Source organism: Amia ocellicauda, chromosome 15 (assembly GCF_036373705.1).
Source record: "Amia ocellicauda isolate fAmiCal2 chromosome 15, fAmiCal2.hap1, whole genome shotgun sequence".
In the NCBI taxonomy this organism is placed as follows: Eukaryota; Metazoa; Chordata; class Actinopteri; order Amiiformes; family Amiidae; genus Amia; species Amia ocellicauda.
In genome coordinates this window covers 23,125,039-23,138,283 of record NC_089864.1, presented here as the reverse complement: position 1 = coordinate 23,138,283, position 13,245 = coordinate 23,125,039, and the positions used below count along the sequence as shown (strand labels likewise).

Here is a 13,245-nt window from a genome sequence, read left to right as displayed (position 1 = left end):
CGGGCTGAAGCAGTGTGGGGTGTGAAATCAAATTGAAAATGTAAACAACAATTTGAATCCCGCCAAAAAAAACATCCATCCCTCATTTCTTCCAGTGTGTCTTTGCCTGTTCTCACATCCTGCAGATTTACTTTTTTAAAAGGAGTACTGTATATTGAAATTGGCAGCTAACATGAGTACTGTGGGCAAAGGGCACTGATGCTTTGGTAAATAAATGTGCAAATTGGTATTAAAGTAACAATAAATTATTTAAATCCTTGGGCACCCTAGCAGCAAATATATCCTAAAATCTGTCTTCGCCACTGAGAGCTAGTCATTTTAATCACACAGTTGAATTTGTCTGTTGCTTCTCTAACGAGATGCCAGGAAAGCTGTGGTTTGTCTTCCTGTTATGTGTTCATTCATTGATACACAAAAGCCTACAGGTGTTTACATAGACCAACAAGTGAAAATTAGGTCCACAGGCAATTATACATGGTGTTCATGTGATTTACAGTCCTGATCCACTTTCCTGTCTTTCGTGTGATGCTCCAATTGATTAACAAAACCTCCCAAATATTTAGTCCCCTGTGAAGACTGATAATGTGTGCCTACTTTCCTCTTCTCCCTCTTGTGTGGCTGCTGCAGCAGGCCTGGCCCAGTGGAGCCCAGCAGATCCTCTTGCCCCCTGCCTGGCAGCAGCTGACCGGTGTGGCGGCCCACCCCTCAGTCCAGCACGCGGCCGTCATCCCCGAGAGCATGGCCGGCCCCCAGCAGCTGGCGGACTGGAGGTAGAAGACAGGAGTGCAGAAACAAATCACGATTCATATAGCCTAATATATTAATACAGCTCCAGCCTAAAGTTCATACCTAAAGAACAAAACACATACTGTATAAAAACATGCCTCTTACTCTGTCTTATAAATAGCCAAGAGTTGCTGCATGGTGTGTTTGAGTCACGCTGTCCTAAACAGCCTATTTACAAAAGTGTCGCACTTCCTCTGCAGAGCTGCACGGGTCACTCTGCAGCTGTTGCTGCCACCTACTGGCCAGAGTGAATGTATTAAATGCATTTTCTCTCTAGGTCAAAATGAAAGCCAGAATATGTTGAATCAGTGTTTTTTCTGCAAATGTTAGCAAACATTGCCAGAATTGGAACTGCATGCGTTTTCTTTGGCAAGCTGTAATAGTATGTTGATAACTAACTTGAATAGGATTTCATTTCATCTTGGAAAGGCATGGAATAAAATAATTGTCTTAATTTAAGCTAATTAAAGAATTAATACAATGTTAATGTGTAAAAAAGCAGTTTAACATGTTTAAAAAAAAATGTGTTAAAACTGCTACAGAAAAGCAGTCCCTGTGAATCTTCCTCAATGCTTTTCTCTGTCCCCGCAGAAACTCGCATACCCACGGCAGCCATTATAACCCCATCATGCAGCAGCCCGCTTTGCTCGCTGGTCACGTGACCCTCCCCTCCACACAGCCGCTGAATGTGGGTGTCGCCCATGTCATGAGACAACAACCAACCAGTAGCTCCTCTTCCAAAAAGAACAAACAGCATCAGCTGTCAGCAAGGTAGGAACGAAAGAGTTGTTCATGTCAGTAGATCCCTGGAAACGTAACGGTCAAACAAAATAACTGAGCGGTCTGTTAAATGGAGACTCTGTCCCTTCAGGAACATGTCTGCGTACGAGGTGTCCTCCTCGCAGGCGGTCAGCTCCCCGCAGCGCTCCAAGCGGGTGAAAGAGAACACGCCGCCCCGCTGTGCCGTGGTCCAGAGCAGCTCCTCCGGCTGCAGCACCTCCCTGGCCTGCAGCTGGGGGGAGCCGGCCTCCAGCACCACCAGGGACCACCACCAGAGACAGACCATCGTCATCCCCGACACCCCCAGCCCCGCAGTCAGCGTCATCACCATCAGCAGCGACACCGACGAGGAAGAGGACCACAAGCAGGCCAACACCAGGTCAGAGGTCACACACTGCTGCGTCAGCCTCCGGGGTCGTTAGCTGGGCACCCTGGTCCCAAAGCAAACTAGCATGGCACTGCTTTCACCTTCCCACTGCAATATCTGGAAATGGGGAACAATTTATAATCATTTCTGGGCTGCCAAAGAATTGTCCTGAATTGTGGTTTAGTTCATGTTTAAGAAATATGTACTAATCCAAGATCTGATTGAATTTTTAGTCCCACCTTTTAAAGGGCAAAGAGGCAAAGTTTTATAGACCAAGCCTACCCTGCATTTAGCCTCTTGCAGTGAATGCACTGTGATGACCTGTATTGATAATTCATGGTAAGATATAGTTCCTACGATTAGCAGCGGAATGACACAATACAAATGACGTACAAAAACAGAAAAAGTCAGAAATATTGGACTTTTGCCACCTAATTTAGGGAATCAACAAATGTGGTGTTTTTGATCTTACTGACCTGCCCCCCTGCCTTTTCCAGCACCATGTCTAAGCAGAGGAAGAACGTCATCAGCTGCGTCACGGTCCACGACTCCCCCGATTCCGACTCCTCCAGTAACAACAGCCCCTACGCCGTGGAGCACCGGGCCGGCCTCACCAATGGCAACAGTTTTGACTCGAAGGGGGCCCTGGATAACCACTGCAACGGCAACCCCCGCACCATCATCATCCCGCCGCTCAAAACTCAGTCCAGCGAAGTCCTGACTGAATGTGAACGGCTCGCTCCAGGTAAACACTTGGCGGGGCTGCCTTTGTTGGAGGTGCTGCTGGGGGCATGTCTCTCCTTAAGGCATGTCTTGAAGTGTACCAGTATACCATGGTGTGTGTTCTGCAGTGGTGTGCTTGTCCTCTGCTAACAGTCATGCTGTGCTGTGTTGCAGACTCTGCTGCTCACCAGTCTTCGGTGTACAAATCCAAAAGCTCCAACACAGCCATGTCGGCCAGCAGTCACTCCTCAGGGAGCTCAACTGGAGGGGCGTCCTATCGACAGCAGAGATCTGGGGCCCATTCCTTCCAGCAGCAGCCTCTGAACCTCAGCCAGGTACGGACAGACATGTCTGTCTCACTCTCCTCACGCCTATCGGTAAGACCCACGAGGACCTGTGTGTGTGTAACTGGCCTCCAAGTCTCACTCTCTGCATAGCCTGCGGCCTTCACCTCCCAGATATTCCAGCAGTGACCCACTCACACTCTGTGGGTGCTTTGTTTCCTAAAGTGGCACCAAGACCCGTGTTTAACCTCTGTCTGCCACACAAATAGGAATGATAAACAGTCACCCTGTGTTAGTTGTCAGTATGACGATCTTCCCACAATCTGAGGTTTAAACTCATCTGTGGAGGCTTATACTAATTGTTCATCTTCCGCAGCAGCCTGCATGTCCTGTATTGTCATGTGTTTGGATTGAAGTCAGCAAGACGTGGGAGTCTCTAGCTTTAAACCACATAGAGGGTTCAATTTCAAACTCCTGATCTAATGCCTAAAATAATTTTTAAAATATGTGTTTTAAAACTCTCAGGGTAAAGAAATGGATGTAGGTAAACATTTTATTTATTTTATTAATGAATAATCATTAATGTCTGTCTCTAACAGTTCTAGGTAATGCTTTATAATAGGTCTCCCTAATTACATAGTAGGTACTCAGTAATTACTTGTTAGTTACTCATAAGAACAGTGTAATTTGCATTTGTTATAACATGTACTTAATGTGTAAGAAGTGGGACACGCCCGGCAGGTGATTTCTTCTGTAATAAGTGCTTTTTATTTTTCCATATCCAAGATTTGACTGTTATCTAGTCCATTCTAATTATGTATGCTGGGACTTATTCTAAACTGATTTGTGTGTGCGGGAATCCCACCAGTCTGCCAACATGTTTTATGTATCCCTAGATGTCCTAGACTGAAATGGAACTGGACATTTTTGTTGTGTTCAAAGCTGAATTGTACTGGACTTCCTAGAGTTATGAGAGAGGCCCTAGCCAATAGGATACACAGACCTGGTAAAATTAGCACAAGAGCCCAACAACTACCACCTACACTCACCTAAAGGATTATTAGGAACACCTGTTCAATTTCTCATTAATGCAATTATCTAACCAACCAATCACATGGCAGTTGCTTCAATGCATTTAGGGGTGTGGTCCTGGTCAAGACAATCTCCTGAACTCCAAACTGAATGTCTGAATGGGAAAGAAAGGTGATTGAAGCAATTTTGAGCGTGGCATGGTTGTTGGTGCCAGACGGGCCGGTCTGAGTATTTCACAATCTGCTCAGTTACTGGGATTTTCACGCACAACCATTTCTAGGGTTTACAAAGAATGGTGTGAAAAGGGAAAAACATCCAGTATGCGGCAGTCCTGTGGGCGAAAATGCCTTGTTGATGCTAGAGGTCAGAGGAGAATGGGCCGACTGATTCAAGCTGATAGAAGAGCAACTTTGACTGAAATAACCACTCGTTACAACCGAGGTATGCAGCAAAGCATTTGTGAAGCCACAACACGTACAACCTTGAGGCGGATGGGCTACAACAGCAGAAGACCCCACCGGGTACCACTCCTCTCCACTACAAATAGGAAAAAGAGGCTACAATTTGCACAAGCTCACCAAAATTGGACAATTGAAGACTGGAAAAATGTTGCCTGGTCTGATGAGTCTCGATTTCTGTTGAGACATTCAGATGGTAGAGTCAGAATTTGGCGTAAACAGAATGAGAACATGGATCCATCATGCCTTGTTACCACTGTGCAGGCTGGTGGTGGTGGTGTAATGGTGTGGGGGATGTTTTCTTGGCACACTTTAGGCCCCTTAGTGCCAATTGGGCATCGTTTAAATGCCACGGCCTACCTGAGCATTGTTTCTGACCATGTCCATCCCTTTATGACCACCATGTACCCATCCTCTGATGGCTACTTCCAGCAGGATAATACACCATGTCACAAAGGTCGAATCATTTCAAATTGGTTTCTTGAACATGACAATGAGTTCACTGTACTAAACTGGCCCCCACAGTCACCAGATCTCAACCCAATAGAGCATCTTTGGGATGTGGTGGAACGGGAGCTTCATGCCCTGGATGTGCATCCCACAAATCTCCATCAACTGCAAGATGCTATCCTATCAATATGGGCCAACATTTCTAAAGAATGCTTTCAGCACCTTGTTGAATCAATGCCACGTAGAATTAAGGCAGTTCTGAAGGCGAAAGGGGGTCAAACACAGTATTAGTATGGTGTTCCTAATAATCCTTTAGGTGAGTGTATATGCTGTTTGTGGGGTTGCACTTGGCATTACAGAAAGAATAAGAGCTATGCCCATCAAAATAGACCAGTGCAGAATTCTCAGTGCTGTCAGTAAAACAAAGAAAACGGATGCCACTCTATAATGCATCTCAATAGCGATTTATTCAGAGCTGAGTCAATGATCCCAAAGGATTGGCACCTTGTCTGATGCAGTCGCTCCATGTTTTAATAAGGAGCTGGGATCTGATCTCTCACTTTAGTGGCCGTGTCAGCTGTTTGGTACGACCATCAGTGGTGCTGGAATTATTATGGGGGTGGGATGGAGAGAGAGAGAGCTCTCTATTGTTCCCTCACCAGTCAGGAGTGAAAAGGGCGTTCTGTGAGGGCGCCATTATTGAGGAGGGGGTAGAAAGGTGGACAACGATACTGCGATCAAATCATTCGCTCTGCTTGAACCCAAAAGCCTCTGACGTGTGGAGATGGATTGTCTGTGGTGTTTGGTTTCGTGTTATGACTGTGTTTCCTCTGAAGAAAGGCTCTCAGACTCTCTCTGTTTGGTGACTTTGCACAGGCGCAGCAACACGTGGCGGCAGAGAGGAACGGAGGGCACCGCAGGCAGCAGGCTTACATCACCCCCACCATCGCACAGGCACCTTACTCCTTCCCCCACAACAGCCCCTCGCACACTGCCGTTCACCCCCACCTGGCAGCAGCCGCCCACCTCCCTGGACAGCCCCACCTCTACACCTACACCACCCCCACCGCCCTGGGTTCAACAGGCACTGTGGCCCACCTGGTAGCGTCCCAGGGCTCGGCTCGCCACGCGGTCCAGCACACAGCCTACCCAGCGGGCATCGTTCACCAGGTCCCCGTCAGCATGGGCCACCGCGTCCTCCCTTCGCCCACCATCCACCACAGTCAGTACCAGGCCCAGTTCGCCCACCAGACCTATATCAGCGCCTCGCCAGCTTCCACAGTCTACACTGGATACCCACTGAGTCCCACCAAGGTGAACCAGTACCCTTACCTCTAGACAAACAAGCAAACACAAAAAAAAACACAAAAACTAATAAACTAAAAACACTGGAGCCACACCAACGCTGCTTTAGACAGAACTTTTAACAGACAATTTTTAAAAAGAAGAAAGGAGACATGCAAACTGATAAAACTGACATGTTAAACTTGAAAACATGGAGGAGAAGAAAAAAAACACTCTCTGGGAGAAAAGAGGGTTGGATTTTTGCATTTTTTGTTTGTTTTAAATAGATTTTTTAAAAGGGCCAGTGCTTTTTATTATTTTTATTTCTTTTTTTCAAATATTAACAATCCTTGAAGGCAATTTTATTTTCATTTCATTGGTTTTGACCAGCCTGGCCTTCAACAACAGGCGTTTGGGAAAGTTTTCTTCTTTATTATTAAACATTTGTTTCCCTTTTATTCTATCCTTTGTTCTTTTTTTAAATTTAATATTTTATTCAAAATGACTATTACAGCAAAAGGTCCTGTTCTGTATTTGTGACCTCCAATGAGAAGGGAGAAGTGAAATAAAGATACCTGCTGCTCTTCAAAGAAATACGATGGCCTTGAACTGTCTTAAAACCATTTCCAAATTGTACGCAGGCGAGATGACTGGATGAGCTCTTCTGGAAAAAGATGTAAACTTTATAGATAATTTATAGCTTTTGTTCCCTTTTGTTGTTTTTTTCCTTTTTCCTTTTAGAAAAGCTTTCTTTTCCTTCTGATTTTGAGTAGCTTCGAGGTAGGAATCTTAGCTGGGCCCCTTTACAATGTAGCAGTATGCACCCTTTTTGTTTCGTGAAGAACTTATCTGATACCAATAGATTTTGTTTCTCTTCTTTAAATGTGTTTGCACAAAGTGGTTATGATAACATAGGCATGTACAACGTGATCGTCTAGGTGTGTGCGTGTGCTCTAATGTCGCCTTGTGTGTGGTTTATCCTTCGCACCTTTGTGCAACTTTACTCATTGTCTTAGGATTTAACATTGTTCCCTCGTAGTGCCTTACAGATTTACAGACACAGTTTAAAGTTTACTTCGCTGGAACTTACAGAACCAACAGAGGCTAGTTTGAGAGACGCATTGTAGTGTGTTGTCCTTGTCCTGACAACCCTGTTTTTAACTTCCAGGTGTAAGCTAGGCCTAGACACTGTGTGTCAGTACACAGAATCCATGATTTAAAAGAGCAGCCTGCTGTGTATTTCACACACTCACTCTCAGTGTCGGTGCTGGGGGTTGACTAAATTAATGCTTGTGATTTAGCAGGACAGAGAAAAATTTCATTTTTTTACAGAACCACACTTGTCCACAGATAAGCATGAACTCTGTTTGGTTGTTCACTTGTGTTGATGTAGTAAGTCAGTCACAGTTCTTACACACTCTCTGCATATACAACCAGTAGTCTGTCTCTCTGTCCCGGAGGTACCCAGACTACAATAATTGCACTTTGAGTGGTGCATCTTTTAACAGACTGAAGAATGTACATGTCAGAAGCAGATCAAACCCAAAGCATTCTGTTAGCACCATAGCAACTCTGTAATGTTTGCTTTTTCTTACTGATCTTCAGATATTTTTACTTCCCATTAGGGATTACTACAGTCCCAGATTGTTGGAGGACAAGGGATGGAAAAAAGTGAATAAAACTAAGGCAGTGGTGCAGTGGGGTGGTGGTAATGCAGGTTGGAAGTGAACTAGAGTATTTCTAGTTAGTTTGGACAATAATAAGGGAGGCTAGTTGTGTTTGAGGACGGACAGAGAGAGGTTGAATACAGTTGGTTGGATCAGTTGTGGGGCTGAGAAGAGAAAAGTGAAATTTTGTGGTGTTATGGCACTAAAGTATACGAGTAGGGGATGAGTATGTTGGTACATAAACCCACTGGGTTGCTACATTGTTCAAATTAATGGGAATTGCTTGAATGGTAATGGTACTCAGAGGAAAATAAAACATCTGGGAGACATTTATGAAGGTTTGTCTTAATACGTCAGCAGATTCTTTGTTGATAAAAGTCAAAAGTAAGACAAAAGAATACAGTAGCATACACCTGGAAGAGTCAATGTCAACACAGTGATTTAGCTTTTTTTAATCTTGTGTACAGGTTTTAATGAGTTCTAAAATGGGATAGCTACTGTTTTGTGAATTGATAAATAGTCCAAGGCTGTTTGTACTTGCTGCTTCATTTCAAAATAAGCTTTATTTTAGTCAGTGATTTCAGGTTTTAATTTGGATTTTTTGTTGTATTTATTTTTCCAAACTGGGCACATATAAGCAGCTCTGAGCAACTGAGTACTGATATTCCTGTTTGAGGCTGTGTGTGATTCTTATAGTTTCTCTCATGTCATCATGGCTAAACCATAGTAGTTGGTTTGGAAGTGTGTTATTCTAAATAACCGAGGGTTTTATGGTAGAGTATGTTGTATTTTTAGAGCTTGTTGCAATAATTCTCTTTGGTGTACTAGCAGTATGATTGGTTTCTTTTTGGTAATATCATTTATATTCTAATTTGTAAGCACTGGGTTGATTTAATAAAACCTATCCCTGTTAGAAGGGATATATCTATCCGTAAGGTGATAGCTGCTGGAACACATATTCCAGCATCATTTAAAAAAGAATAATACTAACAAGACAGTACAAATGAACTTTAAAAATTCTGTGGGGCCCTGATAGGTAGACAGACTAGAGCAAGTGAGAGCACTGAGCCCAGTTTTGTAGCTCCTCCAGCCCAGCCAACCCCCAGCCCAAAGAGATATCAACATATAATGAGAGCAGGTTTGTAGCTAGCTTTTCTTACTTTTGTACAATTTAGATCCTCAGCCATTTTTTGCCACACGTTCTGGGTTTCCTGCAGTCAGAGCTGTAATGCACCGCAGGTTGTAGATCAAGTGGTTTTGGGGGGTTTTCAAGCAGGGGGTGTTTGGGCTGAAGCACAGTCTTTGGCTCCTTCTGCAGAGAGTAATCTTTCACGGTCCGTTGGGAAGACGCTGCTCTCCCCGACGCTGTGTCGGCCCTCGCCCGGGCCTGTCCAGTGTGGAGGCAAAAAGACAGTCTGCCTATTCTAGGGCTTGTGTTTTCTTCTTTTCTTTTCTTCCCACCAAAGAAACCCAGTATGATCCTACTCCATTCATCCTCATTACCTAGAGTTAACTGGCAATAATATCTATGACTTGTCTGTTTCTACATTCAAAATAATCTGTTTGTATGAAGTGTCACATGGCAAAATGACAAATACTGTACTTGCCATCTCATCTTCCAACAAATGTGTTTGTGTTATACATACCTACATCTACACACAAACCTGTATATATGTGTGTATGTGCATATATGAACACACAAGCAAATCTGTGATTCGGGATGACACAATATCATTTTGCAGCAGGTTTCATCAGAAACAATGTCTTCTCTATTGATGATTATTGCTTTCAACAGTCATTGAATTGGTGTGTGTGGTTTAAAGATTTTAAGCATTGATTTTATTGACACTATGAGGTCCCCAATGTAGGATTCAGTAGTTTATGCTGAATTTTAAGCTGTGAAGCCACCATTTTAATAGCTTTTTTTTGTTTTCCTGGTATGTTTGTTGTTGTTGTAGTATTCCTGGCTTTAATTAATATACTGTTATCACATGTGCATCATATGACCTTATGTCGCACATAAGTAAAGAGTTTTTAGACAAGTAAACTCATGCTTTAGTGCCATAGAAATGAACTGTTGGAACTAATGAGAGAAAAAAAATATATATATATATATTTAAAATGGGATCTTTCAATTTTTTTTCACTAGTACAAAATGAATGTAAATGTTGAAACTATGTCAAAAAATGGTCTTTTTCTCTTCGTACTAAAGACAGCAGGTCTGAGTTTCCTCACTTGTGTAACATTTAATAGACATTTCCACTATATATGCAATACCACTGCAGTACTATAGAGGCAATACTGTCACACCAGGCCAAACAGCTTGCCATTCGTGTTCTGATGATATTGTGACATCTCTAATTTTTGCAAGACAGAGGATGTACAGAGGAGATATACGTTGTGTGTTGTGTTGGGACATTTGTCTTGTGTGAATTCATTGAACTAAGTGGTTTTGACAGTGCTATGAGCAGCCCTTTTGACCCTACAATGCTCAATATTGTTTTATTGATTCTGTATTTGAATGTTGGAAGAAAGATCAGATCTGAAGTAATCACTGCGTTTTGTAGATTTGAACGTCTATTTGCATTATACTGCTGTGTTCAGTGTGACGTTATCAGAAATGGTGAATTAGCAATTTACCTTCGATTTAGATTGAGTAATCTTATAATTACCAAATGTAACTTTACAAGTGTGACCCTTCCTTTTCTTTGTAAAAAAATGACTTGTAACCCCCCCTTTTTTTTCTTTTTTTTTAAAGGAATGAAACCGTGATTTTTGAGTCTTGAGTAACAACTTCACCACCCCCTTCACTTTCACCTTAAAAACAGTACATACTGCCTTTAAAACGATAAGCTTTACAGTCAAAGCTTTAAGGAATGCTATAAATTAAAGAGTGCTGTTTTAACATGTGTATTTGTAAAGCCTGGTATTTCTAAAGCTTTTTAATACTCAAGCCGGAAAAAACAAACAAACAGACAAACTAAACAAAAAATAAATAAATAATAATAAACTTCAATCATTTCCACAAAGTGAATCTTTATATTTAGTGGCCAATTTGAACAGTAGTTTTTTCGCTTGTGTTGTTTCTTTGTTTACAAATTAAGCAACATTCCTGAAAGCTTTGTGCTTAGGACCCAGTTTGTTGTCTCAGGCCGAACCATTGAAAGTGACTACTTAAAAAAGCTTTTGATACCTTAAGAAAACAAAATCCTCTCACAGAATATTTAAGCACCGGTACAGAAAACATTACTGTAAAAGCACATTCTCCATTCAAACAAAGGGGTTGGCAAGTATCATTCTTGCAGACGTGTAGTAAATGACTTGAACTGCTTGGCAACATTACAGATCCTTGCAAACCAATACTTCCACATTCTGACACACTTTTGGAGGTGTGTATGTATATGTGCACGTGTGCGTTTGGTTTTCGTGTTCTGCTTGTTCTGTTCACTGGTTCTCATCTTGGGAGGGAGGGTAGGGGGCTGACTTAGGGTTTGATACCACGATGCCACCTGTCTATCTGTGGACATGCAAAGCCAAATGTTGTAATTTGGTCATTCTTACACCTTTCTTAAGAGAACCAAAAATAATCTAAATGAATAGATTAAAAACAAAGAGCATTTTGCTGAAAACGCACTGTTTTCATAGCTTCGTGTCCTTTTGTATGAGTGGGATCCAATGACCTTCTCCTCCCAGTGCTCTCAGCAGGGGTTAGTTCAATAAACAAGTGTACAACAGAAAAGTAATAAATTAGAAATAGTAAGAAAGCTTTTTGTGGCAATTAATGGGTACTCGCAGTGCCCGTTCCCCAAAGATGTGTCACTAGTGCACAGGGCTCCCTGACTGTGAATACACTTGTTTATCTAAATAAAAACTAAAATAAAGGAAAGAGGAAGAAAAACTTCTTAATGGTGTTTCATATGCCTGCTGAGGTTTATGATGTCCCTTAATGAAAAGGAAACTATAAGTGGGTTGTAAAGTTGGGCCTTTTTTCACCCATCACCCAGTTCTGCTGTGTAGTTTTTCTCTAGCAATCTGTTAAATATAAATAAATACATGGCTTAAAAAATACAAAGAACAAAATATTTTTCTACAGACTCCTCTCAACCTTAGATTGCATCAAACCCTGACCATTTTGTTTGTTTGTTTGTTTGTTTGCTTGTTTTTGTGTCCATTGCTGTATGGTTTCTGTATGAAGTGTTATTTCTTGTTTATCTTGTGAAATCTATTGTGTGCAGCAGTATTTCCTTGTATTCTTCTTTCACTGTTATGTCTTTTTGCTTTTTTTTGTGGAGGGGTGGGGTGGGGGGGCAAAGAAGTGTAACGTCTCTTATCAATCTGATAATGTAGAAATATATGTATCCTATTCCTAGTCTCATATTATAAGTATGTTAAGAGAATGGATATTTTACTGGCTTATAGAATGTTTTAAAAATAACAATAATAATAATAATAATAAATTATTATTATGATGATGATGATGATAATGAAATAATTAAATTCTTAACCGTTTGAGTACATGCTACTAAACGCTTGTGTTACCATTAAGACGTTGTGTGCTTCTATTTATAATCATTTTCGTTGTAGAAAAATGGAGTGAATTTATATTAGTCTTCAAACTAATGATAGCATTGTACATTTACAGAAGATTTTAACAGAAAATTCGTTATAGAAGAATATAGTTATTTTAATTGTTATATTTACTAACTGTAGGGTGAGAAAGGGGCTCCCGTCGTGGTGAACTATGTTATAGCTTGTTATTCACTGTTACTTTTGATCATTTTTTCGGTCTCCGAGGTGAATCGAGTTATTAATCAGAATTTGTAAGCTCACATATGCATATTGTATATGTGTAGAAATGTAATCACACTTTGTCTTGGATTTACATTAAACTGTTTTAAGTCACGGCACCTGTCTCCTTTGTTGTACTTGTGATTTTTTTGATTGTTCATTCTGTGTGTGCTTGTGTGCGTGTGAGTATTTTTTTGACCCTGAACATCACTGTAGTGTATCACGAAGAAATAAATAGTAAGCTGCTTTTTTGGTTGTGAATCCCTATTTTTGAATTAGCTGAACTAAAGTACTTCATACAATGTGAATGTTCTTCTCTCATCCATTACCCCTGGCTGTGAGCTTTTGTTTTTTCAGATCCTATTTTATTACCTGCTTTTGAAAAGCGGAGCAGCAAAAGGCTAAGATATATAGCTTTTTAAATTATTACTCTAGTCCTTTGATTTTTTTTTTTCATGCAATTTACAACTGAGCATTGTTTCTATTTGGATGTGTGAACTCCCGGAAGTAAAGGAATAATCTCTTCATTGTACAGAAGCCCAGCCTTTTTTAAGTGACACAATTGATATCCTTTTTAATTTCTTTACCCTATTTGGATAACTGATGTATTTTCCCTTTGTGTTATT

The 13,245-nt window shown here is 41.3% G+C and overlaps 1 protein-coding gene across 7 annotated transcripts in view; it reads left to right on the top strand.

Annotated features, from left to right (window-relative positions):
• hipk2 (homeodomain interacting protein kinase 2) overlaps positions 1-12,736 on the top strand; it is an 84,160-nt gene extending 71,424 nt beyond the window's left edge. For 2 of the 7 annotated variants that reach the window (XM_066724201.1, XM_066724197.1), the window contains exons 10-15: positions 628-770; positions 1,378-1,557; positions 1,658-1,945; positions 2,431-2,678; positions 2,831-3,033; positions 5,757-12,736. In XM_066724201.1, coding sequence (XP_066580298.1) covers positions 628-770; positions 1,378-1,557; positions 1,658-1,945; positions 2,431-2,678; positions 2,831-3,033; positions 5,757-6,218 — 1,524 coding nt within the window. In that variant the 3' untranslated portion in view covers positions 6,219-12,736. The remainder of the gene's footprint in view (positions 1-627; positions 771-1,377; positions 1,558-1,657; positions 1,946-2,430; positions 2,679-2,830; positions 3,034-5,756) is intronic. The other 5 variants (XM_066724203.1, XM_066724200.1, XM_066724202.1 and 2 more) reach the window with 3 other exon arrangements.
• The last annotated feature ends 509 nt before the right edge of the window (positions 12,737-13,245 follow it).